Source organism: Pseudophryne corroboree, chromosome 8 (assembly GCF_028390025.1).
Source record: "Pseudophryne corroboree isolate aPseCor3 chromosome 8, aPseCor3.hap2, whole genome shotgun sequence".
In the NCBI taxonomy this organism is placed as follows: Eukaryota; Metazoa; Chordata; class Amphibia; order Anura; family Myobatrachidae; genus Pseudophryne; species Pseudophryne corroboree.
Window position 1 is genome coordinate 64,447,225 of NC_086451.1, and position 27,066 is coordinate 64,474,290.

The 27,066-nt window shown below is 46.7% G+C and overlaps 1 protein-coding gene across 4 annotated transcripts in view; it reads right to left on the minus strand.

Annotated features, from left to right (window-relative positions):
* Nucleotides 1-390: 390 nt before the first annotated feature.
* Nucleotides 391-27,066, minus strand: part of G6PD (glucose-6-phosphate dehydrogenase) — a 43,743-nt gene continuing 17,067 nt past the window's right edge. For all 4 annotated transcript variants that reach the window (XM_063936528.1, XM_063936529.1, XM_063936530.1 and 1 more), the window contains exons 3-13: nucleotides 15,970-16,007; nucleotides 12,237-12,345; nucleotides 11,051-11,268; nucleotides 10,265-10,423; nucleotides 10,040-10,165; nucleotides 9,424-9,517; nucleotides 8,017-8,203; nucleotides 6,433-6,668; nucleotides 3,706-3,782; nucleotides 3,526-3,618; nucleotides 391-875 (exon numbers count right to left, since the gene is read on the minus strand). In XM_063936528.1, coding sequence (XP_063792598.1) covers nucleotides 785-875; nucleotides 3,526-3,618; nucleotides 3,706-3,782; nucleotides 6,433-6,668; nucleotides 8,017-8,203; nucleotides 9,424-9,517; nucleotides 10,040-10,165; nucleotides 10,265-10,423; nucleotides 11,051-11,268; nucleotides 12,237-12,345; nucleotides 15,970-16,007 — 1,428 coding nt within the window. In that variant the 3' untranslated portion in view covers nucleotides 391-784. The remainder of the gene's footprint in view (nucleotides 876-3,525; nucleotides 3,619-3,705; nucleotides 3,783-6,432; nucleotides 6,669-8,016; nucleotides 8,204-9,423; nucleotides 9,518-10,039; nucleotides 10,166-10,264; nucleotides 10,424-11,050; nucleotides 11,269-12,236; nucleotides 12,346-15,969; nucleotides 16,008-27,066) is intronic.

The following is a 27,066-nucleotide window of genomic DNA, read 5'->3' on the forward strand; positions in this document are numbered from 1 at the left end:
CTAGGGGCATATGTGTATCTGGCACTATTGGGGGAATATGTGTATATGGCACTCCACTATTGGGGGCATATTTGTATCTGGCACTGTCGGAACATATGTGTATCTGTACTGTCGGGGCATATGTGTATCTGGCACTGCGCTATTGGGGTCATGTGTGTATCTGGCTCCTCATATGTCTATCACGCCCCTATTTTCATTGGCCACACCCATTATTGGGCGCATGCACACAGTACCACTAAGAAATGTTTTCTACTTGCACCACTCTCGTGTTGCTTAGGAGCTACAGCACTAGCACCAACAAGGCCAAGGGCTCTTAGGTGCACAGAACTTGGTGAATTACAGTTTGCTGAAGTCTTGTAGAATATAAAAAAAATACACAAAACTAACCTATATGCATGAAAGTATTTACTATATAACCGGTATCAAAATAAAAGCAAAACACAAAAGCTACCAAGAGAACACGTGTCAAACTGTCTAACGTCATCAGTGAGGCCAGAAACGTTTCATCTCCATCACTAACAACCAGTCCATCTGATCTACAGCAGCAGGGTATACAGGTAGCTCCAGGAATGCACCTGGTAGGTATTACAGAGAAGCCGGAGGAAGCAACAGGGACAGAGGGTATGAAATGTAAACTGCGACGTCACTTAATGCTGTATGTAGCATTATAGTATTATTGTTGTTGTACTTTGGTCCCCACAGTCTGAGATGTTGCAACTGGTTGCGATGGGGAGTTTGTTGAGATGCCAGAATCCATCAGATGGAGATGTCTTCAGGGAAGGGATCACAGTTTGTTAGGATTTACCCATTTATATGTTCCTTCATATCGGAAGCCAACACTCTGCATCAACAGATCACCTTCCTGGGGACCGCGGCTGGAATAGGATTGGGAGATATTAGGAATAAATATATCAGACGGTTTTCAGCGTTCACAAGTGATGTAACTAAAGGGGAGGCATTTGACTCAATTTTTAGTTACACTGTAAATCCTAATATCAGAATGTTATTAATAAAGTAAAAAATGGGCGCAGTTTAGCAAACAGCACAGAAAACCACTTTTATACAATACTTATTATATAGCAATAACAAAAGGAGACTTGTGAACACTACAGTACTGTATGTTGTATATTATTTGCTTGGCGGTTATAGCTTGTTTCATAGGTATTCCTTTTACAATGCTCCTGGAACTTTAATAAAAAGCAGTGTCAGACGATTTTAGCCCAATCAAAAGCCTAAATTATTATTACCAGTTATTTATATAGCGCACACATATTCCACAGCGCTTTACAGAGAATACTTGCCAATTCACATCAGTCTCTGCCCCAGTGGAGCTTGCAATCTATATTCCCTACCACATGTACTGTACATGCACACACATTCAAGCTGGGAGACAATTAACCTACCAATATATTTTTGGATTGTGGGAGGAAACTGGAGTACCCGGAGGAAACCCACGCAAGCATGTGGAGAATATACAAACTCCACACAGTTAGGGAATTGAACACATGACCTCAGTGCTGTGAAGCAGTAATGCTAACCATTACACCATCCGTGTGGTTAGCATAACTGCCGAACAGGCCCATCAGAATGCACTGCGGACTCCAACAGTCCAATTGGAATGCACAGGGGACACGAGCAGGCCTTTGGGAATACACCTTGGGCCCAAGCAGCCCCATCTGAAAGCTTTGCGGACCCAAACAGGCCCATCTAAAAGCATTGTGGACCCAGACAGGCCCATTGGAATGCAGTTATGGGTGACTGAGGATACGTCTGTCACGTGCTTTGCCAGTTATTGTCCTCCCCATATTTTTTCTGTTTATCAGATTTTCATTTGTGTTCCTGAACATTCATCTAAAAAAAAAGGTAAGTACTGAAAACGGGTGATAGCAAAGTATAGCAGCCGATAATATTCTAAGGGTGGTAATTTACCATGGCTAATAGATTTGCCGGGGGCTTTCTAATTAGCCCAGATAGCTGTCAGTTATTGGGGATTATGCTTCAGGTGCCTCAGGCATGCTAAACATAATCCCTAAAATCAGCCCTCACAACACGGGAATTTATCCCACATCCCATGTGTTATCGGCTGAAAAAAAAAATTTTTTTTGGATAAGAAAAGCAGGCTATAATTGGATAGCACGATAATGACCACTGGGCTAAAATACTAGCCCGTTATTATTGGCCAAAAAATTAGCACAGCTAATTGGATACCCCTCATAAATGTCATTTTTCTAGTACATTTCAGGAAACAATGGCTAATGTTATGGGTTGCAGTAACTTTTTGGTTGTCTCCAGGACACCACTTCTCCTTAATGCTCTGCACTTTACTATGGTGGTCATTCCGAGTTGTTCGCTCGTTGCCGATTTTCGCTATGCTGCGATTTGTTGCTAAATGCGCATGGTACGCAGCGCGCATGCGCTTAGTTATTTAACTAAAAACTTAGCAGTTTTGCTGTTGTCTGTGCGGCGCTTTTCAGTCGCACTGCTGATCGGTGAGTGATTGACAGGAGGTGGGTGTTTCTGGGTGGTAACTGAGCATTTTCAGGGAGTGTGCTAAAAAACGGAGGCGTGCCAGGTAAAAACGCGGGAGTGTCTGGAGAAACGGGGGAGTGGCTGGCCGAACGCAGGGTGTGTTTGTGACGTCAAACCAGGAACTAAACGGACCGAGCTGATCACAATCTAGGAGTAGGTCTGGAGCTACTCAGAAACTGCAAGGAATTATTTAGTAGCAGTTCTGCTAATCTTTCGTTTGCTATTCTGCTAAACGAAGATACACTCCCAGAGGGCGGCGGCCTAGCGTGTGCAATGCTGCTAAAAGCAGCTAGCGAGCGAACAACTCGGAATGACCACCTATGTACAGCAAAAATTGTGTTGTTGTTATTATTATGCAATCACAGCATGCGTCCAATATTGTTGCATTAAATACGTATACCTAATATGAAAATGCTAGCCAGGGTGTCTCTCCCATATTAGTACTCTGGTGATCTAGAACCCAGAACATTTCTACTCCCCACCTGCCACTGTGCTCTGTTCCTGACTCCTATAAATGACATTTACCAATCTGTTTTCTCTGGGTCACTGTTTGAAACCATCATGGATCATTTCCGTAATGCACTATTTTCTTTGTTACGGATATTTTGTATGATTCTTTCAATATTCATATTATAAAAATAACAAAAAACATTTCAATACGGAAGCCCCATTTATTTGCAGCCCCCTGTTTATAGTTACCCTGGAGATATGGAGTGGTCCTGCACTTACATTACCCTATCTGCACCATGCTTGGCTGTGTTTCCATTTTAGATGGTAAGTTATGAGGCTAAGGGGGGGGAATTACAGTAGAACCAATCTCAGGGTCACTGATATTACACAGGCCAGACGAGCTCATATAATAATGTCACCTGATAAGCTAGCTGTTAACAGGCGTTAACACATAAAATCCGGGATAAGTTCCCGGACCTAAGTGTTAACGGGTTAGGGTCACCCAAAACCAGGCTATTTATGTTGTAGAGCCGGCTCCATGCTCACCTCCCATATTTGTAGGGCAGGGGTTTGATCTTCTCTTTCTCCAGTTGGTGCAGGATGGGAGTAAAGATTCGCCAGGCTTCCCTCAGCTCATCACTGTCGTAAGGAAATAGGGACCAGTTATGGACAAGATCAGAGACACTCCGCCACCCCTCCATTACGTGCCACATACCCCGGACTTACCTGCGCACAAAGTGCATCTGGCTTCCACAGAACACATCCAGAATCAGTCTCTCGTACGCATCTGGCAGCTTTACATCCTGTTGGTTGACATACATAGGAGTTATTATATGCAAGGTGTAAAGTTATTAGTGTACAAGTTCTGTCCTCCCTGCACACTCCCTTCTCACCAGTGCTCTGCTACCCTGTCCCCTTCTCCTCTTCAGTGACTCGGACTCTGTGGGGTATTCAATTATCCGCAAATTCGCGGCAATTTTTCGCCCGAAATTTTTTCGCGGCAATCGGCCGAAAATTGCAGCGAAAACGCTCAGTTTTTCAATTTTTCGCAAATTCGCGGCAATTTTTCGCCCGAAAATTTTTCGCGGCAATCAGCCGAAAATTGCCGCGAAAACGCTCCATTTTTCGACCTATTCAATTCCGACCGGGTTTCACGTGAAAATTCTTGCAGTGAAAAGTGCAGGTGAAAATGGGGAAATCAGCCTGTACCCCAAAAAATGCTAAACTAACATAGGAAAACAGAAGAGAAGTGTGTTACAGATCACATTAGAGAGTTTTTGGGGACTTAAATTGTGTGAAATGGCGGTTATATGCATTTTTTTTAAAATGCAAAAAAATGATAGAAAGCAAGTTTTTTTGAGCAAAATAAATGCTCTCACTAAATTTGGGGTACATGAAAATGGGTATAAGTATATATTTGGGTCATTTTAGGGTACTTTAAAAAAAAAGTGGAAACAGACCGATTACTCCCATCTGCAAGCCTAAAAAACACCTGTCCCACTCATAAAGCACCCCAATATACCTGTCCCATACCTTGAACCCCAATTTCCATCACTTTTTACTTTTTCACCCCAAAAATGATATGTCATTATTGGCCAATTAAAAATAATTAAAAACTTCAACGTGCCTAATTAGTCATAAAGGGGGGTGTCCCAGGAGTTCTGTACCATATCCAAACATTTTTACCTTAAAATAGTGACTTTTCCCAACTTTTCACCTGCTTCAGAGAAGGTGAAGTGAAATTAGTGAAAACATGATCACCGATAAATTTTCCAGGATAATTGAATAGGCTGTAATTGCATTTCACGTGAAAAGTCCGGTTTTTCACCCGAAAACCGGACTTTTCACGTGAAAAGTCAGTTATCACTGCTAATTGAATATGGCCCTCTGTCTGTCTGCTCGCACTAAAGCTGGGTATACACTACACGATGTGTGTACCCAGTGACATAGTCAACGACGTGACCCAGCAGGAGTGCCAGTATCGGCAAGTGCATACACACTTGACGATGCCGCCAGTGAGGGCCGGGGCCATGCTGCATGCAGGACCGACGGAGGATGATGCCGACTATATAGCGGGTACACACTAGACGATGTGGCCGATATGTCTATCGTCTAGACCAGTGGTTCCCAACCTCGGTCCTCAAGTACCCCTAACAGTGCATGTTCTCCAGGTCACTTAGTAGTTGAACAGGTGTATTCATTACTCACTGACACATTTTAAAAGACCCACAGGTGGAGCAAATTATTTCACTTGCAGTCCTGTGAGGAGACCTGGAAAACATGAACTGTTGGGGGTACTTGAGGACCGAGGTTGGGAATCACTGGTCTAGCGTGTACCCAGCTTTGAGTTGCCCTACCCTTTCCCCTGTTATCTGTCCTACCCAGTCTGTGGTTTTATATTGTTCGGTACGTATGCTATGGTATGCCATTATTCAAGTGCTGATACCCACTGTGAAATGTCTATGTAATAATAATAATTATTATTATTCTAGGTTCCTGGGTGGCAGCTTTAGTGGTAGAATTAAACCATCGGAATAATGTGCTTAATACGACACAAAGAAGGCAGACTCAAAATATAAATTACACCTGAACACTGCCACTGATTTGATCATAATGTGCACAGTTATGATAAACTAGCAGCACTTCCAAAGACATCGGGGGTAGCATGAACAGGCTACAAATCACTCTATATGCCGAAACATTTAGGGTTAAATTTACTAAGGGGGGTATTCAATTATCTCTGACAATTTCGGAGCTATCAAATTCACCCCCCTTCTATTTAATTGCGGGCCATTTTTGCCAGATTTTAAGGCCTTTTCACATTTTTTTTTATAGGCATCGGGGCTTATGTACACTACATATTGGTGGTCATTCCGAGTTGATTGCTCGCTTGCTGTTTTTAGCAGCTGTGCAAACGCTATGCCGCCTCCCACTGGAAGTGTAATTTAACTTCGCACTTCTGCGAACGAAAGGATCGCAGAGCGGCTACAAAATAATTTTGTGCAGTTTCAGACCTACTCAGCGCTTGCGATCACTTCAGACTGTTCAGTTCCTGTTTTGAAGTCACAAACACGCCATGCGTTCGCCCAGCCACGCCTGCGTTTTTCCTGGCATGATTGCGTTTTTCCGAACACTCCCTGAAAACGGTCAGTTGACACCCAGAAACGCCCACTTCATGTCAATCACTCTGCGGCCAGCAGTGCGACTGAAAAGCTTTGCTAGACCTTGTGTGAAACTACATCGGCTGTTGTGAAAGTACGTCGCGCGTGCGCATTGCGCCACATGCGCAGAAGTGCTGATTTTTTGCATCATCGCTGCGCAGCGAACATTTCCAGCTAGCGATCAACTCGGAATGACCCCCTTTGTGCACTTAGGGCAACACGTCCTGCACAAACTGTGCAAGTGCTATGGATATTATATCTGTCCGGTTTACGCTGTAGGATACACAGTTACCTTATATCTGCTCCCGTATGTCAGGTCTAGCTCAGACTCCTCAGGGTTGAAGAACATCCCCGGCTTCTTGGTCATCATCTTTGTGTAGACGGCTTCATCTGGTTGAACTCTTATCACCAGCTCATTCCTTTTACACTGTCCTTGGAAAATATCACCTGGAACCTCACGGAATTGCAGCCTTACCTCTGCTTTTCTCTCATTCAGAGCCTTCCCGCAGCGCATGATGAACGGAACACCTGGGGACAGGAGAATTGCAGTTCAGTGGCACATAGCAAAGGCTGGAAGGGGGGACAGATATATTACAGTATGTGTCACTCACATGCCTAAAGCCCAAAAACAAACAACCACCATCTACAAGAGTATTAAAGGGCCTATTTCAAAATGCAAGGTAACTGGAAGCAAAGGTTCTATGTAAGCAGGTGCCATTTACCTTTCATTAGTCTCACAACCAGAGGCTTGAGGCGACTATTCCTATAAGGGAGGCATTTGTTCCTCAAAATGATTGGGACTCATTGATTCTGTAACCTCTTAGATGTATTATATAGGAACTATAACCCCCCTCAGAATGTCTACATTTGGGTTAGGCTGTGGGACGGAAAGGTTAGGATTGGGCACTTGGGGGAGGTTAAGCAAAGGCTGCAGGGGGAGGAGTGGGAATTAGGGTTAGAGATAGGAGAAGAATACTTACCTGAACTGCCGCTCCACATGTGACCGCTGGAACCTGCCGCTGGGAGCAGGCAAGTCATCGCTAAGCCACCAGGGATGGTTTGTTAGCATTCTATCAATGTAGACACTCATTCCATAGATCACATTTTCTGCAAAGACCTAAGGGGGTAATTCAGACCTGATCGCTAGGCTGCGTTTTTGTACAGCGGGCGATTAGGTCTAAACTGCGCATGCATATGCACCACAATGTGCAAGGGCGTCGCATGGGTACAAAGCGGATGGCCGCTCAGCGATGGGTTTGTGCAACGGATCGGTTCGCACGGGCGATCGCAAGGTGACCGACAGGAAGAAGGCATTTGTGGGTGTGAACTGACCGTTTTCAGGGAGTGTCTGGAAAAACGCAGGCGTGTCCATGCGTTTGCAGGGAGGGTGTCTGACGTCAATTCCGGTCCTGAACAGGCTGATGTGATTGCAGCGGCTGAGTAAGTCCTGGGCTGTGCAGTGACTGCACAAAATCTGTTTGTACAGCTCTGCTACACATGCGATCACACACCTGTACAGCTAAAATACACTCCCCCTGTAGGCGACGACTATCTGATCGCAGCCGTGCAAAAATTGCTTGCTAGTGATTAGGTCTGAATTAGGCCCTGTGTCCTTATGTAACCGGTCAGTCTTCAGTTGTAAGGAGTCTCCCCTAGTTCTAGTAATCCCTATATAGTTAGACACGCTGCATTACTGAACTCTTCCTACCTTCAATATATCTGAATGTTTCTATCAGACCACCTCTGTCCCTGCTTTCCTCTGAGCCCTACATATTCAGCTCTCCATGCCTTCCATGATAAGTGTAATAATGTAGTGTATGACCCATCACCCAGCAGTTTTTATGTTCTAACTACTGTAACTAGTGGATGTACTTACCGTCCCACCGCTCGTTCTGCACGTACAGCACAGCCGTGGCAAATGTTGGGGTGACCGATCCTTTAGGTACTGTGGGGTCATCCAGATAGCCCTTCTGAGCCTCCCCTTGCCCCTCCGGATTACCAACATACTGACCCAAAATAATATTGTTAAGGGTCAGCGCAGGTACGCTCTTCAGCACCTTCACCTGGGGAGAGACAGCAGAATAAAAATGCAGCCCAGCAACTTTGTGAAAGGTCAAACATGAATTAGACAAGCGCAAACAAAGGAATCAGAGTCTGCTCAGGAAACAACGTGTGACAGTTCCACCACAAACATCTGTCCTTTGGCTTCATGGATACAAGACAAATACTGTATTTCTCATGTGTATCCTGAAATCTAGGCGGAGGCTTCCATCTACTAATCTCTCTCATATGGATCTTCTACAGCAGGCTTTTTCAACCAGTGTGCCGCGACCAGTTGCAAGGTGTGCCGCGAAGCCAGAGCAGCTTCCTGCACCTTCAGAGTGAACTGTTGGCCCGGGCTCTTCTTAGAGGATCAGTCGTGCTCCAGCCGTGACGTATGCCTTGAAGACGCGGCGGTGTGATATAGGTCACGGCCGCCGCGTCTCACCATCCAGCCAGCCCACCCGCATACACATCTTCCAGTTCCTGCCTGCATACACAGCTTTCCTTGCCCACCCACATCCACACCTGCCCGACCACCCGCTGGTCAGTATTCGCAGCACTCCGCTATGAACAACCCCCGCCACTTAGGGACAAGGAGAAGGACAGCTGACTGGTAGGGTCTAATATTTGGGTGTTTTTTTCTCCCGTGGGGAACAATAGGATTTATGTGTGGAGAATAAGGATTTATGGGGGGAACAATGTGAATAATTCATGTGGGGAGCAATATGATTTAAGTGGGGAGCAATGTGATTGTTTTTTTTTTTTGTGTAGGCCAATGTATGTGTAGATTTTTTATTACTATGAGGGCCAATGTGTGTCTTTTGTTTTTTTCTGTGGGGAACTTATGGTGTGCCTTGGCGATTTTAAAATATTGTTCGGTGTGCCGCGAGTAAAAAAAGGTTGAAAATCACTGTTCTACAGTAATGTACTAGTATTCTCTACTCTTCAGGAGAAGGAGGGATGAAATTAACTTTTTGTTAATTTTAAAAAATATGCTGATGGTATACCAATTACACCATGCTGCGTACAATTGTCCCTTCACTAATGGTTAGTGTGAGACTTAGTATTTCCATTAATCATCCCTGCTAGTCTCTTCCTCCTCTCCCATGAATTACCCCTGCTAGTCTCTTCCTCCTCTCCCATTAATTACCCCTGCTAGTCTCTTCCTCCTCTCTATCACAAGGTACCTGGTGTATGATGTAAGGTGCATAATACAGTCCTACAAATAGCGATGCATTACCTTCTCATCCCGCACATCATCAGAGTTAGTGGACACCGGCTTTTCCATGGCCACCAAGCACATCATTTGCAGCAAGTGATTCTGCATCACATCTCTGGAATGACAAAGAGAATGAATATGGAGCCAGTGCCATACCAGCGCATACAATAGTGTCACTGATATTACACATGCCATAAGGACACATATTATATTGTCACTGATATTTCACAGGCCAGACGGGTTCATATTATATTTTCTCTGATATTACACAGGCCAAACAGAGGCATATAATAGTGTCACTGATATTACACAGGCCAGGCGGGGGCATATAATAGTGTCACTGATATTACACAGGCCAAACAGGCTCATATTATAGTGTCATTGATATTACATAGGCCAGACGGGCTCATATAAAATAGTGTCACTGATATTACACAGGCCAGGCGGAGGCATATAATCGTGTCACCGATATTACACAGGCTCATACTATAGAGTCATTGATAGTACACAGGCCAGACGGGCTCATATAAAATAGGGTCACTGATATTACACAGGCCAGGCGGGGCATATAATAGTGCTACTGATATTACACAGGCCAGATGGGCTCATATAATCGGATCATGGATATTATTTGTACCTTATAATGCCAAATTCATCAAAGTATCCTCCACGACCATGTGTTCCAAACGGCTCTTTAAATGTCAAAACCACAGAGGCAATGTGATCCCGGTTCCAGAGGGGTCCAAATATCCTGTTGCCAAATCTAGAGAAAGTATGGGAAGGTGTGTTATACTAAAGTCAGTAAAATAACAGAGGCCGGGATTAGAAAAACAGAAGTAGAAAAATAGTTCTTGGGTCTAACCTGAGCACCATGAGGTTCTGCACCATCTCTTTGCCCAAATAATGGTCAATACGGTAGATCTGGTTCTCCTGGTAGAGGGAGGAGATGTGCTCAGATAATTTATTTGAACTGTCCAGGTCCTTCCCAAACGGCTTTTCCACAATCACCCGATTCCAGCCACTGCAGGGAGAGAGTGAGACAAACCGGGAAAGTGAACAACCGTGGAATAATGATTATTAGTGGAACAATAAACATGCTCATATTTCTACGGATATCGGAGGATTGTGTCACGTAGTGAGAATATTGGGGGCGATATCGCACCAGAATATGCGCAGGTGTTACCAGAAGATATAAATCATATAGTCTTATCAGAGCCATGTTTAAGATGACCCGTTGTGACCTTATAAACGCACTCTTCTCTATACTTCTTTCACACCTAAAACCCGGATCCAACCTGGGTTACTGAACACAATTATCAAGAAGTTTCAGAGTTGCTGGAAGCCGCGTTCCCACTACAGGCTGCAGAGTTATTACCGGGTTATCCCTTTGACGGCACTTGGAGAAGACAATTTCCAAGCATCGGTGATCCACCTCTCGGCTGCTTTTTGTATGACCCAGGTCGGATAACATAGGTCGTGCTTTCACACTACAGACCACCCGAGGCAGTCCCTGGTTCGACCCGGGTCATAGGAAATCCCTTTCACACAAGGCCAGGACTCAGGTTGCCCCAGGCAAAACATGTGAACTCTTAACACTAACAATGAATACATACAACAATATAAAGGGTAATAGAAGTGATTCACTTACGTTGTGTTCATACAGGTGACTCTGATGTTCCGGGTCACATCTAGATACACACTGGGTGGTACTGCTAAATAGAACAGGCGGTTGGCTTTTGACCCATTGGGCAGTGACTGCAGATGTTTATCGAGAGCTTTGAAAGAAGCTTCATCAGAGTATTGTCCAGAGACATAGGAGTTCCTCTTAAAGAATGAATCCAGCTTCCCTGCATCACTGTCTGTAACCTGAAGCACACAAGCAAATCAGAGTTGTTGCCAACATTCTTTGGTGCACCACAAGGTGGCGCTGCAACCCCTGGCATGGGACATACTTTTTGCTACAGGGGCTGCATTCAATTGCAAACGCACAACAAATAATAACAAGTTCTGATAAGTGTCTACAAAAAGCACACTTGCAAATATTGTTCAGTCTTCACAAAGGAATAACTGGATTATCGCAATGGGGGGGGTATGTTTATATGTGCACGCACAGGAGAAAATAAAATCACACATACATTTCGCGGGGCAGTCCCCTTATTCAGGTATTAATTGGTGTAAATTAGACAGTAATTTAGAGCCGACATTTCGTATCACTATAAAAGCAAATAAAAATGCCCCCATTACCACAAGTAACAGAAAGGTGATTACACTCCTCAAATGCCCCGCTATTCACAAGACACAGAGGGTCATTCCGAGTTGATCGCTCGCTGACGTTTTTCGCAGCGGAGCGAACAGGTTACTACTGAGCATGCACCGCAATGCGCAGGTGCGTCGTACGAGTACAAAGCGGATCGGTGCTGGACGATGGATTTAACGAAGAATCCATTTGCACAGCCGATCGCAAGGAGATCGACAGGAGGGAGGCGTTTGTGGGTGGCAACTGACCATTTTCAGGGAGTGTTTGGAGAAACGCAGGCGTGTCCAAGCGTTTGCAGGGTGGGTGTCTGACGTCAATTGCGGAACTGGACAGGCTGAAGTGATCGCAAGGGCTGAGTAAGTCCAGAGATACTCAGAAACGGCAAAAATCTTTTTCATCCCGCTTGGCCGTACACGCGTTCGCATACTTGCAAAGCGAAAATACACTCCCCCGTGGGTGGCGACTATGCGTTTGCACGGCTGCTAGAAGTAGCTAGAAAGCAACTCGGAATGACCCCCACAGTCCCTCCAATCTTTGCCTGTCCTCGTACCTAGAACCTACCCCTCCACTACAATACCTTGAAGTACTGCACGCTTTGTTTCCGGATGTCCTGCACAGTCAGCTTTGAACGTGCAAACCCCACTATATAGGTATCTTCAGGAAGGAGCCCGTCATTATACAGCCACCTGTAGGAGAACCAAACAATTAAAGGGATTTTTTTAGAATTATCCGATAACTTACAAAGCCTAATCAGAGAGCATAGTCCTTCAATGACTGTGCACCTGCAATTTTCATATTCAAGGGTGGGGCAGCTTTGAGGGTAATATCCTATGACCGACATGTTTTTATTTTGACAATGAATCTGTAACATGAAATGAGGTTCCAGACTTTTGTTTAGGTCCTTAGCATGCCACGGAGATGTTCTTTTATTTTAATTAGCACAGGTTCCTACATTGCTGACAACACATTAATAATGGCTCTATTTGAAGGTAAGACCTAGAAAAATGTATATAATGTGATAGTATTAGAGATGTTAGTGACCCATCTAATGAAGTCACCTGGATGCGGTGGATGAACCCACATATTTGCGCAGATGTGTGCTACGAACTTCACTTAATCAATGCTAATTGTGAGCGTTTAGCAGAATTCTATTTACTATCAGTGTTCCCAGTGATCAGAGTGTGCATCAGCAGTGTTCCTTTCTCCAGCATAGTATTAGAAGCCTTAGCATGGTAGCACCTCTCAATATGCTTAGAAATAGGGGGCAGATGTATTAAGCCTGGAGAAGTGATAAACCAGTGATAAGTGGAAGGGAATAACGCACCAGCCAGTTAGCTCCTAACTCTCAATTTACATATTGGAGCTGATTGGCTGGTGCGTTACCACCTTGCACTTATCACTGCTTTATCACTTCTCCCGGCTTAATACATCTGCCCCAAGGTGTGCAGTCCAGTCAAGCCCAGTCCCCCCACCACTCCATTTTCCATGTTCTTCTATAGGTTGCAATCCAAAAACATGAGTCCTATTGCCAAGAGATCTAGTACATCACTAAAGGGCCCTACACACTGGCTGATTGGCTGCCAAGGTGCCCGACAGACGATACGGCCCTGCATACTAATATGGACGAAATTGTCCATATTGGCTTGCAGGCATAAACGAGCCAGCACCAACGATGATCGAACGCTGGGCCGCGCATCATTCATCGTTGGTGTATATACACTGAAAGATATGAACGATATCTCATTCATTAACGAACAAGATCGTTCATATCTTTCAATGTAATCGGCCAGTGTGTAGGGCCCATAACACAGGACTACTCATACAGATGTGCAGCAATGTGCTGGCTTATAAATAAAGGGTATAATGAAAACACTATAGAAACTGTAATAGAACCTTAACAGATAGTCCTCTTTCTAATGCAGCACCCCTCCCCCATAATATAGTATGGGTATCAAAAGGGGAAACTGGGGCGTTAGATGGGACATGGGTGGGTGAACACATCTGGCGAAAAGCAGTGATCAGGTCTGAATTAGGCCCAAAGTCACCTGTACCTAAGCACGGATATCTTTCTGCTGGGATGCCTTTAGGACCACATTTGGGAACAATTGGCTTATAACCATTATTTTAACCCTTGACTCCTTGGGGTATATTTACTAAAGGTTGATTTACATAGATTTTTATCATTTTTTAAATAATTGCAAATCAATCTACATTGATGATGTGTTTCCAGGGCCAAAACACTCATGTATACCCATTTCACATCGCACAAATAACCCGGTATCGACCCGGCATATTGCCGGGTCGACCCGGGTTGCTGTGTGGTGTGAAAGGGGCCATGGTGGAATTTCTGGGTCGCCTGACCCGGTAATTTAACCCGGGAATAAAGCAGTGTTATTCCCGGGTTGAATACCGGGTCAGTGGCAGTGTGAACGGGTTGCCGGGTCGATGCTACCCAGGAACCGTTTACGGCATAGGGAGAGGCGGCGCGGAGATAAGCTCATCTCCCAGCACCACCTCCGCCCCCAGTGCCAGCTCCACCCCCTGCTGCTATGGCAACCCAGCCCGGCATATTGCCAGGTCGGGAAGCTTGCTGTTAGGGTCTAATGCTGGATCCCTCCAAGCTGCCCGACGGGCGACCCGGCGGCAGGGGGCAGTGACGGGGGGAGTGAAGTTTTTTGACTGCCCCCCCCGGCTCCATAGCAGTGCAGGCAAATATGGACGAGATTGTCCATATTGGCCTGCATGCGCAAGCGACGGGGCACCAGCGATGAACGAGTGCGGGGCCGCACAGCGTTCATCGGTGGTGCCTCCACACTGAAAGATATGAACGGTATCTCGTTCATTAATGATCGTTCATATCTTTCAGTATTCTCGCCCAGTGTGTAGGGCACAATAGACTATAAATTAATGTTTTCATCTGTCCCCAAAAGCTTTACAAACAACAAACAAACAAACAAAAAAAAAATAACAGAATACCCTTACTATTTTTTGAACCTGTATAGCAGATTAATATTTGTATTAATAAAATATGAAGCCATTCATAGTACGGTGTCTTTTTGGATATCAGACACTATATGATTCATACAAAAGGCCCCATGTGTTTTACTGTGAGACTAAATGGCCAGGATGAGATATAGAGATGGAAGAACTATTCATATTAACCAGTGTCGGGCTGGGGTATGAACGGCCCACCGGGGGACTGCAGTGCTATTAGCCCATGCTTAGGGGAGTGGCCAGCCTCCAGTGGGGTGTGGTTAATTGCCACAGAGGTTTGGTTAACCATTAGAGAATGCATGTTTTGGGCCCCTTGATAAATATATACAGTAAATACTGCGAGTCCATGCATGATAATGTACCAGATTAATAACTGTAATGCACTGCAGATAATACACCATAATCCTGTGCAGTATGAGGTAATATATGTATAATATATAGTTGAAGTGCAGAGTCTGGAAACTGAGCCCTATAGGAGAAGGTGGGCCCATAGGTAGTGGGGCCCACCGGGGTTTCCTCTGGGCCCCTGTGGGCTAGTCCAACCCTGGTATTAACCTATGACAAGCATCCCATAGGGGATGGGAATGGCTAACCGACATTCAGAATGTCTTCAAGCATGGCTTACGAACTGAAAACATGATGGTAAAGCTGTAGGCTGCATTACTACTATGGGGTATATTCAATAAGAGTCGGGTCCATTCCATGCAGTTGTCGGAATGGACCAGACAACCCCTATACAAAGATATGGCCGTTCCCTGTGTTTTGTCCTGCCGGGTGCGCTGACAGCAGCGGTGGGTGGGGGGAGTGAGCGGCGGCCGGCAGGGGGAACAGTGTGGCAGCCGGTGGGAGAGCAGAGATCGGCGGCCGAAGTTGGCAGCGGGGGTGATGTCTGCGGCGGCGGGGAAGGCACTGCAGGGAGAGAGGTGCCTGGCCGGGGGACGACCGTCAAGGTACCTCTCATCCCCGATCCCCGTAGCCCGCCGAACCGCTCCCCGTCTCCTCACTTCAATCCGACTTGTTTTCAAGTCGGATTGAGTTTGTCGGAAAGGGGTCAGAACCTGTCGGATTTGGCCTCGTTTCAGACAGCAGCAGGCGGATTGGAGGGTATTCAGCCGATCCACCTGCTTTCCGACAAGTTGGGTTTCCCAAATTGTCGGAAAAAATGTGCCCGTATTGAATAGGTCGGAACCCCTTCCGACAAGACGGCAGTTTCCGACTCTTATTGAATATACCCGTGTCGGGTTTCACAGAACGCTGCGTCCACCTTCTGCTAGGTCGATAAAATTTATGTTACAGCCCCCATATGTATTGCTTACCACAAGGTCGGGTAGATCTTCTTTTTGGCCAGATCTCCCTGTAGAATAAACAGAATATAAATTATTACAGGAGAACAATCTCTATATTATGCACTACCAACTCTCCTCCAGATATGGTCTCCCTGCTCTACATAACACTTCCCAAACACAATAATACACCGTATATCAAAGGTCATACAAAAGCCAGATTACACCATTTTTTCTTCCCTTCTTTACAGGCTGTTTTGAAAGATGACAGTTAGGAGTTGATTACTTGATACTTTGGGCAGTATCCTATTAGCTGCGGTAAAACTAGTTTTTTTCCAGGGTATTTTTTTTTTTTTTTTTCTTTTTTACAGGCTAACCAGTTATATTGCCTGGAAAAAAAATGCCATTTCTCCCAATAACACAATCCCCGATAAGGTGGGCCTCGTGCCGGCTTATCGGGCCTAATAGGACAGCCCCCGGCGTAACCTTTAGCAGTGGTAAATTTACCACAGCCAATAGGATACCGCCCTTTGTATCTCTTCACTATTTCTCTCTCCAAGATTTGATACATCTCTCCCTGTGTATTGCATTCTGGAGCTTAGTGCATATGTGAGAAGCAGCCAAACCCCTGAAAACTGCATTTTCAGAAGTTTGACCACAACATACCATTTGATGCATCCCACCTTATATATTATTAATTACCAGTTATTTATATAGCGCACACATATTCCACAGCACTTTACAGAGAATACTTGGCCATTCTCATCAGTCCCTGCCCCAGTGGAGCTTACAATCTATATTCCCTATCACATGTACACACAGACACATTCACACTAGGGTTAATTTTGTTGGGAGCCAATTAACCTACCAGCATATTTTTGGAGTCTGGGAGGAAACCGGAGTACCCGGAGGAAACCCACGCAAGCACGGAGAGAATGTACAAACTCCACACAGTTAGGGTCATGGTGGGAATAGAACCCATGACCTCAGTGCTGTGAGGCAGTAATGCTATCCATTACACCATCTGTTCTGCCACACTGTCTCGTTTTCATGATGATAACTGAATTCCAGCAGCCCCATGACCAGGACGGTAGCGGAACAGTACATCCCTGGCCCCCCATAGCCAACGTTAGCTTCCTATGCACCTTTCTGGAGGCATTGGGGAATTTGAGTGAGGGTATTTGGAGGAGGTGGTGAGATTACATACAGTAGGTTAATGGGAAGACCGGCGCCGGAATGCAGATACCGGTCAGAATCCAGAACCCGGAATCCCGAACGTAGGTACGTCGGGAAGGGTTAGGCTTAGGCTGTGGGGAAGGTTAGGCCGTTTGCCGGGAGGGTTAGGGGTAGGGTTAGCTTAGTTACTCAAACCCATCGGATGTATGGCAGTCAGGATAGCGCTGTCAATACTCTGACCTGGCCCTCAAGACACACTAACAGTCCAGGTTTTAAGGATATGCATGCTGGAGCACAGGTGACTTAATTGGTACCTCTTTCATTTTGACTTACCCATCTGTGCTCAAGCATGGATATCCTTAAAACCTGGACTGTTCATGTGTCTTGCTTGACAACTGGGTTTGAGAATACTACCCTATAACAGCGAGTATCCTGTTAGTATACTGCTTTTTTTTATGCTTGTATGTCTTATTTTCCATGTATTGCTTATTCGCACATTGGAACCAATGTAGTGCACCTACATGGCTGCCTTGCCTGGTACTCTGTGTAGAATGAACAATGCATGGTTTTGTATCTCTATTGTGTGTCCCAGACATTGCCTATTCTGCCCAGTGTAATCCCTTGTAATGTGCCTAAAATGGCTGCCTCACCTGGATCCTTCGTGGGTAGGATGATTAATCCTTGCAACAAAATGGCTGCCTCACATTTGTATTATTTCTCTGCATGGCATGCAAAGCTAAACCTCTTTCTATGTTAATAGTTCTCTGTACTGTATTATGTTCATACTGTTAAGCGCCTTGAGTCCTATTGGAAAAGAGTGCAATATGATTAAAATAAGATTTTAAACCTACCGGTAAATCTTTTTCTCGTAGTCCGCAGAGGATGCTGGGGACTCCGTAAGGACCATGGGGATAGACAGGCTCCGCAGGAGACATGGGCACTTTAAGAAAGACTTTGGATCTGGGTGTGCACTGGCTCCTCCCTCTATGCCCCTCCTCCAGACCTCAGTTAAAGAAACTGTGCCCAGAGGAGACGGACAGTACGAGGAAAGGATTTTAGTTAATCCAAGGGCAAGATTCATACCAGCCAAACCAATCACACCGTATAACTTGTGATACACTATCTAGTTAACAGTATGAAAAAAACATAGCATCTGTCCAAAACCGATGAAACTATAACATTACCCTTATGTAAGCAAAAACTATATACAAGTCTTGCAGAAGTAGTCCGCACTTGGGACGGGCGCCCAGCATCCTCTACGGACTACGAGAAAAAGATTTACCGGTAGGTTTAAAATCTTATTTTCTCTAACGTCCTAGAGCAGGGGTGTCAAACTCAAATTCATCGGGGGCCGCATCAGCAGTTTGGTCCCCATCAAAGGGCCGGTTGTATCTGTAGGTCTATCCAAAATTTACCGCTCCACCTGCCTTATATGTGCCCAGCCATCTGCCCCCTTTTATAGTGCCCAGCCATGTGCCCCCTTTTATAGTGCACAGGTCCCCATTTTACACATTGTGGCAGGCACAGGTCCCCATTTTACACATTGTGGCAGGCACAGGTCCCCATTTTACACATTGTGGCAGGCACAGGTCCCCATTTTACACATTGTGGCAGGCACAGGTCCCCATTTTACACATAGCGGCAGGTACAGGTCCCCATTTTACACATTGCGGCAGGTGGTGGAAGGAGGGAGAGAGAGAGAGAGAAAGAGAGGAAGGGAGAGGGGCTGACTTACATTTGAAGCGGTTCTCGCCGCTCTTCAGCCGCCTCTCCCTCCTCGTCTGCGCGGCTCCCTTCTCCCTCCTCCGACGGGGTTTCGTTGAATGACGCGTTTGCGCCGTGACGTCACGACGCAATCGCGTCATTCCGCGAAACCCCGCCCCCCCCCCGAGCTGGGCACTCGGGAGAAGGGGGTTTCATGGCGGCGGCACCGCGGGCCATCAGACGAGGTCTGGCGGGCCGGATTTGGCCCGCGGGCCTTGTCTTTGACACCCCTGTCCTAGAGGATGCTGGGGACTCCGTAAGGACCATGGGGATTATACCAAAGCTCCCAAACGGGCGGGAGAGTGCGGATGACTCAGCAGCACCGATTGAGCAAACAGGAGGCCCTCCTCAGTCAGGGTATCAAACTTATAGAACTTTGCAAAGGTGTTTGACCCCGACTAAATAGCAACTCGGCACAGCTGTAGTGCAGAGACCCCTCGGGCAGCCGCCCAAGAAGAGCCCACCTTCCTAGTGGAATGGGCCTTAACCAATTTTGGTAACGGCAATCCTGCCGTAGAATGCGCCTGCTGAATCGTGTTACAGATCCAGCGAGCAATAGTCTGCTTTGAAGCGGGAGCGCCAACCTTGTTGGCTGCATACAGGACAAACAGTGCTTCTGTCTTCCTGACTCTAGCCATTCTGGCCACGTACATTTTCAAAGCCCTGACCACATCAAGGGACTCTGAATCCTCCAAGTCACACGTAGCCACAGGCACAATAGGTTGGTTCATATGGAAGGATGAGACCACTTTTGGTAGGAATTGAGGACGAGTCCGCAATTCCGCCCTATCCATATGAAAAACCAGATAGGGGCTTTTATGTGATAAAGCCGCTAATTCCGAAACTCGCCTAGCCGCAGCTAAGGCTAACAACATGACCACCTTCCAAGTGAGATATTTTAACTCCACCATTTTGAGTGGTTCAAACCAAATGTGACTTAAGGAAACTTAACACCACGTTAAGGTCCCAAGGCACCACCGGAGGTACAAAAGGAGGCTGAATATGCAGTACTCCCTTCACAAACGTCTGTACTTCGGGAAGAGAGGCCAATTCCTTTTGAAAGAAAATGGATAAGGCCGAAATCTAAACCTTAATAGATCCTAATTTTAGGCCCAAATTCACTCCAGTTTGTAGGAAGTGAAGGAAGCGGCCCAGATGGAATTCCTCCGTAGGAGCATTCCTGGCCTCACACCAAGAAACATATTTTCGCCATATTCAGTGATAATGTTTCGATGTCACGTCCTTCCTAGCCTTTATTAGTGTAGGAATTAACTCATCCGGAATACCTTTTTCCGCTAGGATCCGGCGTTCAACCGCCATGCCGTCAAACGCAGCCGCGGTAAGTCTTGGAACAGACAGGGCCCCTGCTGCAGCAGGTCCTGTCTTAGAGGAAGAGGCCACGGATCTTCTGTGAGCATCTCCTGCAGATCCGGATACCAGGTCCTTCGTGGCCAATCTGGAACAATGAGGATTGTTCTCACTCCTCTTTGTCTTATTATTCTCAACACCTTGGGTATGAGAGGAAGAGGAGGAAACACATAGACCGACCGGAACACCCACGGTGTCACCAGGGCGTCCACAGCTACCGCCTGAGGATCTCTTGACCTGGCGCAATACCTTTGTAGCTTTTTGTTGAGACGGGACGCCATCATGTCTATTTGGGGCAGTCCCCACCAACTTGCAATCTGCGCGAAGACTTCCTGATGAAGTCCCCACTCTCCCGGATGCAGATCGTGTCTGCTGAGGAAGTCTGCTTCCCAGTTGTCCACTCCCGGAATGAACACTGCTGACAGTACGCTTACATGATTTTCCGCCCAGCGAAGAATCCTGGTGGCTTCCGCCATTGCCACTCTGCTCCTTGTGCCGCCTTGGCGGTTGACATGAGCTACTGCGGTGACATTGTCTGACTGGATCAGAACTGGTTTGTCGCGAAGTAATGCCTCCGCTTGATGTAGGGCGTTGTATATGGCCCTCAACTCCAGGACGTTGATGTGGAGACAAGTCTCTAGACTTGACCAAAGACCTTGGAAATTCCTTCCCTGTGTGACTGCTCCCCAACCTCGGAGGCTTGCGTCCGTGGTCACCAGGATCCAGTCCTGAATGCCGAACCTGCGGCCCTCTAGGAGGTGAGCACTCTGCAGCCACCACAGGAGAGATACCCTGGCTCTGGGAGACAGGGTGATCCGCTGATGAATTTGTAGATGTGACCCGGACCACTTGTCCAGTAGGTCCCATTGGAAGGTCCTCGCATGGAACCTGCCGAAGGGAATGGCTTCGTATGATGCCACCATCTTCCCCAGGACTCGAGTGCAGTGATGCACTGACACCTGTTTTGGCTTCAACAGGTTCCTGACCAGAGTCATGAGTTCCTGAGCTTTTTCCGTCGGAAGAAAAACCCTTTTCTGGTATGTGTCCAGAATCATGCCCAAGAAAGTCAGACGAGTCGTAGGAACCAGCTGCGACTTTGGGATATTGAGAATCCAGCCGTGTTGCTTTAACACCTTCAATGAAAGTGACACGCTGTTCAGTAATGTCTCTCGAGATCTCGCTTTTATGAGGAGATTGTCCAAGTATGGGATAATCGTGACACCTTGCTTGCGCAGGAGCACCATCATTTCCGCCATTACCTTGGTGAAAATCCTCGGGGCCGTGGAAAGCCCAAACGGCAACGTCTGAAATTGGTAATGACAATCCTGTACCGCAAATCTCAGGTACGCCTGATGAGGTGGATTTATTGGAACATGAAGGTACGCATTTTATGGGATACCATAAAATCCCCCCCTTCCAGGCTGGCGATGACCGCTCTGAGTGATTCCATCTTGAACCTTTTCAAGTACAGGTTCAGGGATTTTAAATTTAAAATGGGTCTGACCGAACTGTCCGGTATCAGGACCACAAACAAGGTTGAGTAATATCCCCTCCCTTGTTGTAGTAGGGGAACCTTGACCACCACCTGTTGAAGATGCGATTCAAAAATTGTATTTAACACTAACTCCCTCTCTGAAGGAGAAGCTGGCAGGGCCGATTTGAAAAACCGGTGAGGGGGCACCTCCTCGAATTCCAGCTTGTATCCCTGAGAAACAATTTCTATTGCCCAGGGATCCACCTGTGAGTGAACCCAGATGTGGCTGAAAAGTCAAAGACGTGCCCCCACTGGAGCGGACTCCCTCAGGGGAGCCCCAGCGTCATGCGGTGGATTTTGCAGAGGCCGGGGAGGACCTCTATTCCTGGGAACTAGCTGTGTTGTGCAGCTTTTTTCCTCTGCCCTTACCTCTGGCAAGAAAGGACGATCCGCGTACTCTTTTGCTTTTATTTGAACGAAAGGACTGCATTTGATAATGAGGCGCTTTCTTAGGCTGTGAGGGAACATAAGGCAAAAAATTCGATTTACCTGCCGTAGCTGTGGAGACGAGGTCCGAGAGGCCTTCTCCAAATAATTCCTCACCTTTGTAAGGTAAAAACTCCATATGCTTCTTCAAATCGGCATCGCCCGTCCACTGTCTGGTCCATAAGACTCGCCTAGCAGAAACAGACATAGCGTTTATTCTGGAACTCAGTAAACAAATGTCTCTTTGAGTATCCCTCATATATAACACAGCATCTTTTATATGCCCTAGGGTCATTAAAATGGTATCCTTATCTAGGGTCTCAATCTCTGCTGATAAGGAATCTGTCCATGCTGCTACAGCACTACAAACCCAGGCCGACGCAATTGCCGGTCTGAGTATTGTACCAGAATGTGTGTAAATAGACTTCATGGTAACCTCCTGCTTGCGGTCAGCAGGATCCTTGAGGGTAGCCGTATCTTGGGATGGCAGCGCTATCTTTTTTGATAAGCGTGTCAATGCTTTGTCTACCCTAGGAGCGGATTCCCACCGTATTCTGTCCTTTTGCGGGAAAGGATACGCCATAAGAATCCGTTTGGGAACCTGCAGTCTTTTGTCTGGGGTTTCCCAAGCTTTTTCGCATAATTCGTTCAGCTCATGTGAGGATGGAAAGGTGACCTCAGGCTTTTTCCCTTTATACATGTGTACCCTCGTGTCAGGGACAGGGGGTTCCTCTGTGATATGCAAAACCTCTTATTGCAATAATCATATATCGAATACATTTAGCCACTCTTGGCTGTAATTTTGCATCATCGTAGTAGACACTGGAGTCTGAATCCGTGTCGGTATCTGTGTCAACTATTTGAGATAGTGTGCGCTTCTGAGACCCCGAAGGTCCCGGCGACATTAAGACAGACATCGTTTGACTTCCTGACTGTTCCCTAGCCTCAGCTTTGTCTAATCTTTTGTGCAATAAATTTACATTCGCACTTAAGACATTCCACATATCCATCCAGTCAGGTGTCGGCGCTGCCGACGGATACTTTACATTCATACACTCCCCCTCCTCCTTAGGTGAGCCTTCAACCTCATACATGTCGACACGCGTACAGACACACCCTACACACACAGGGAAGCTCTTTTCTGAAGACAGGTTCCCCACCAGGCCCTTTGGAGAGACAGAGAGAGAGTATGCCAGCACACACCCCAGCGCTATATGACCCAGGAAAAAACAAACACAGAATGTTTACCCAGTAGCGCTGTTTTGAATGTATATGCGCCAATTATGTGCCCCCCCCTCTTGAGCGCAAATGAGCCCCTTGCGGGCTCGCTACGCTCGCCATGCTGCAGGCACGGTGGCGCGCTACGCTATTTTATTCTCCCTCCAGGGGTTCGTGGACCCCCACGAGGGAGAAAAAGTGTCGGTATGTCGGCTGTCGGGATTTCGGCGCCGGTATACTGTGCGCCGGGATCCAGACAGTCGGCATACTGAAGACCACCCGGATAAGGAATAGATTCTATAAGGAAATTGTTACAGTAATGGATATTATGTCTCAGTCCAATATGAAGTCTATGTACAGTACTAGGGGGACACTGGAATAGACACCCTATATCTTTGTAACTGATATAACATGATTCATAAGCTTAATACATCTGACAGCATTAATGTGAATCTTGTTAATGTACAACTCTATATGAGCCCCATTAATGGAAATGATTATTTGGAGCTAGATGTTCTGTTTTACAGCATGTGAAGGGTGCGATCAGGAATGAATGGACTTTCGTATACGTGGGCAGAGACATGAGACCGCAGTGCCAGGGACAAGGAGCTGTATACAGAAGGCGTGGCTGCTTACAAGCCTGGCACCAAGAGTAATTATAATCAGAGCAATATGCTGAGTAACTGACAGAGGGCCTAATTCAAAGTTGATCGCAGCAGTAAATTTGTTAACTAATGGGCAAAACCATGTGCACTGCAGGTGGGGCAGATGTAACATGTGCAGAGAGAGTTAGATTTGGGTGGGGCGTGTTCAAACTGAAATCTAATTTGCAGTGTAAAAATAAAGCAGCCAGTATTTACCCTGCACAGAAACAAAATAACCCACCCAAATGTAACTCTCTCTGCACATGTTGTATCTGCCTCCCCTGCAGTGCACATGGTTTTGCCCATTAGCTAACAAAATTTGCCATTCCTCCCAACTTTGAAGTAATGTGAAGCGGGACTCCTTTGCGCATCGAAGCCGCGCTTGTCCGGAAAGGCGGCGTGGCCTCACCAAAAGGGGGCGTGGCTTTGCGGGAATGCGCCGACCGCCTGCCAAGCCCTCGTTTTCTGTCATTGAGGGGGCATGACCAGAGCTCTGTGAGCTGCTGGCACACACCCTCACCTTCTGTCTCCTGTGAATAGACGCTGTACGCATAGAGTCTATTCAGCGCTGCTCTGCTAGGCAGAGCAATGACTACAGGAGCCTCCCAACTGCCCCCCCCCCCCCCACCCCCTACTGCGGGACACTGTGGCCCGCGGGTGGGACAGTCCCCAAAAAATGGGACTGTCCTGCGAAAATCGGCACAGTTGGGAGGTATGAATTCGCTGCGATCAGGTCTGAATTAGGTCCAAAGACAAGCAAATGTACGTGCCGGGAGACGGGCAAATTGCCAGAACACAGCTTTTGTAGCTGTGTGTGTACAGGGAAGGGAGGGGCCCGATAGACCCGGTCTCACTGCACAATAGCCTACACATAATGGGAGGCTGGAGAGGGTTTTTGCACGATGCATAATTTGGTACAAGCATTGGGCTCCATTCTGTATAAAGGACAGTTAAAAAACAATGGCCCTCATTCTGAGTTGATCGCTCGCTGCCCTTTTTTGCATTGCAGCGATCAGGTGAAAAAAACGGCATTTATGCGCATGGTACGCAGCGCGCATGCGCTAAGTACTTTCACACAAAACTTTGTAGTTTTACACAAGCTCGAGCGACGCTTTCCAGTGTTCGTTGTTTGATTGACAGGAAGTGGGTGTTTCTGGGCGGCAACTCAGCGTTTTCAGGGAGTGTGCTAAAAAACGCAGGCGTGCCAGGTAAAAACGCAGGAGTGGCTGGGGAAACGGGGGAGTGGCTGGCCGAACGTAGGGCGTGTTTGTGACGTCAAACCTGGAACCATACAGACTGCAGTCATCGCAAGCTAGAAGTAAGTCTTGAGCCACTCTGAAACTGCATGACATTTTTTAGTAGCAGAACTGCTAACCTTTCGTTCGCAAATCTGCTAAGCTAAGATACACTCCCTGAGGGCGGCGACCTAGCGTGTGCAATGCTGCTAAAAGCAGCTAGCGAGCGATCAACTCGGAATGAGGGCCATTGTAAAGTGACTGTAGGGTTTGTATTGTCAGCTTGCACAGAATAGCCAGAAGGAAATCTTGGTCTGTATATATTCATTTAAAGTGAGAATAATTCCCTAATTCCTGAAGCGACTATGTGATGAAGTCTGTGCGCAGGGCACGGTATAAGATACATAGGGCCTAATTCAGACCTGATCGCTGTTGTGCGAATTTGCAAGGCGGCTGAATATCAATCGACTGCGCATGTGTACGGATCATAGTGCGCATGTGCGAGGCCAAACTGCAAAAGTATCCAGGGTCTATTTTGATCGCCTGGCGTACGCAAGTTGACTGACAGGAAGCGGACGTTTGAGGGTGGTAACTGTCCATTTTCTGGGAGTGTCAGGAAAAACGCAGGCGTGGCCAAGCGCTTTCAGGGAGGGTGTGTGACATCAGCTCCGGCCTCATCAGCCCGTTGCTATCGCACTGTAGAAGTAGGTCCTGGGCTACACACAGACTGGAAAAAATCATTAGATGGTGAGTGAGTTGCGAACGGATTTGCAGTTTACCGGCGTTTGCAAAACTTTTCGCACAGCGTACGCAGACTTGCACAAGGCAGGTATTCACTCTGTCTGGGCGGTGACTATCTGATTGCAAACCCCTGCAAATTGGCAGAGGAGCGATCAGGTCTGGATTAGGCCCATTATTTGAGAGAGAAATACAACACACAGGTAGCTATTTTAGCCTAAATACTAAGACATGTACTAGTTGGGAAGACACAGGCAGGTGCCCAAAATACAGCAAGAGATGGTTCAGAGATGTTGGTCCCCTAGCCGCCCCTCCCACACCACCCCAGCCCCTTAGTTTTCTATAATGCCACGCTGTAGATTAGGGAATCATTTCTATACATGTGTGGTACATGGAACAAATATATGGTGCAGTCATTATGTCAACAACAATGTCAATTATGTCAACATTTTTGGAAAGCTGACATTCTGCACAGACAGGAGGGTTAGGGTTAGGCTGCAGCAGCAGAGGGTTAGGTTGCAGCAGCATAGTCTATGGGAGGAAAATGGTTAGGGTTAGACTGCAGCAACAGAGGGTTAGACTGCAGCAGCAGAGGGTTAGACTGCAGCAGCAGAGGCTATGGGAGGAAAGGGTTAGGGTCAGACTGCAGCAGCAGCAGAAGGTTAGGGTTAGGCTACGGAAGCAGAGGGTTAGTGTTAGGCTACGAGAGCAAAGGGCAGAGCCGGCCTTAGGCATAGGCAAACTAGGCAAATGCCTAGGGCATTTGGTATTCTTAGGCAGCTTCTGCTGATTAAAATGATATGCAGCATGCCTATATTCTGTGTGTGACTGCGGCTGTATCTGCATATGTTACAGTGTATTCCTGGAAATCACTGTAATGTAGCATTTCATATGTAGATACAGCCGCAGTCGCACATAGAATATAGGCATGCTGCATATCATTTTAATCAGCAGAAGCGGCTTGTGTATCCTAGCTACAAAGTAATGCAAATAAGATGCATTTTCATAAACAAAAGGCGCCCGGCAT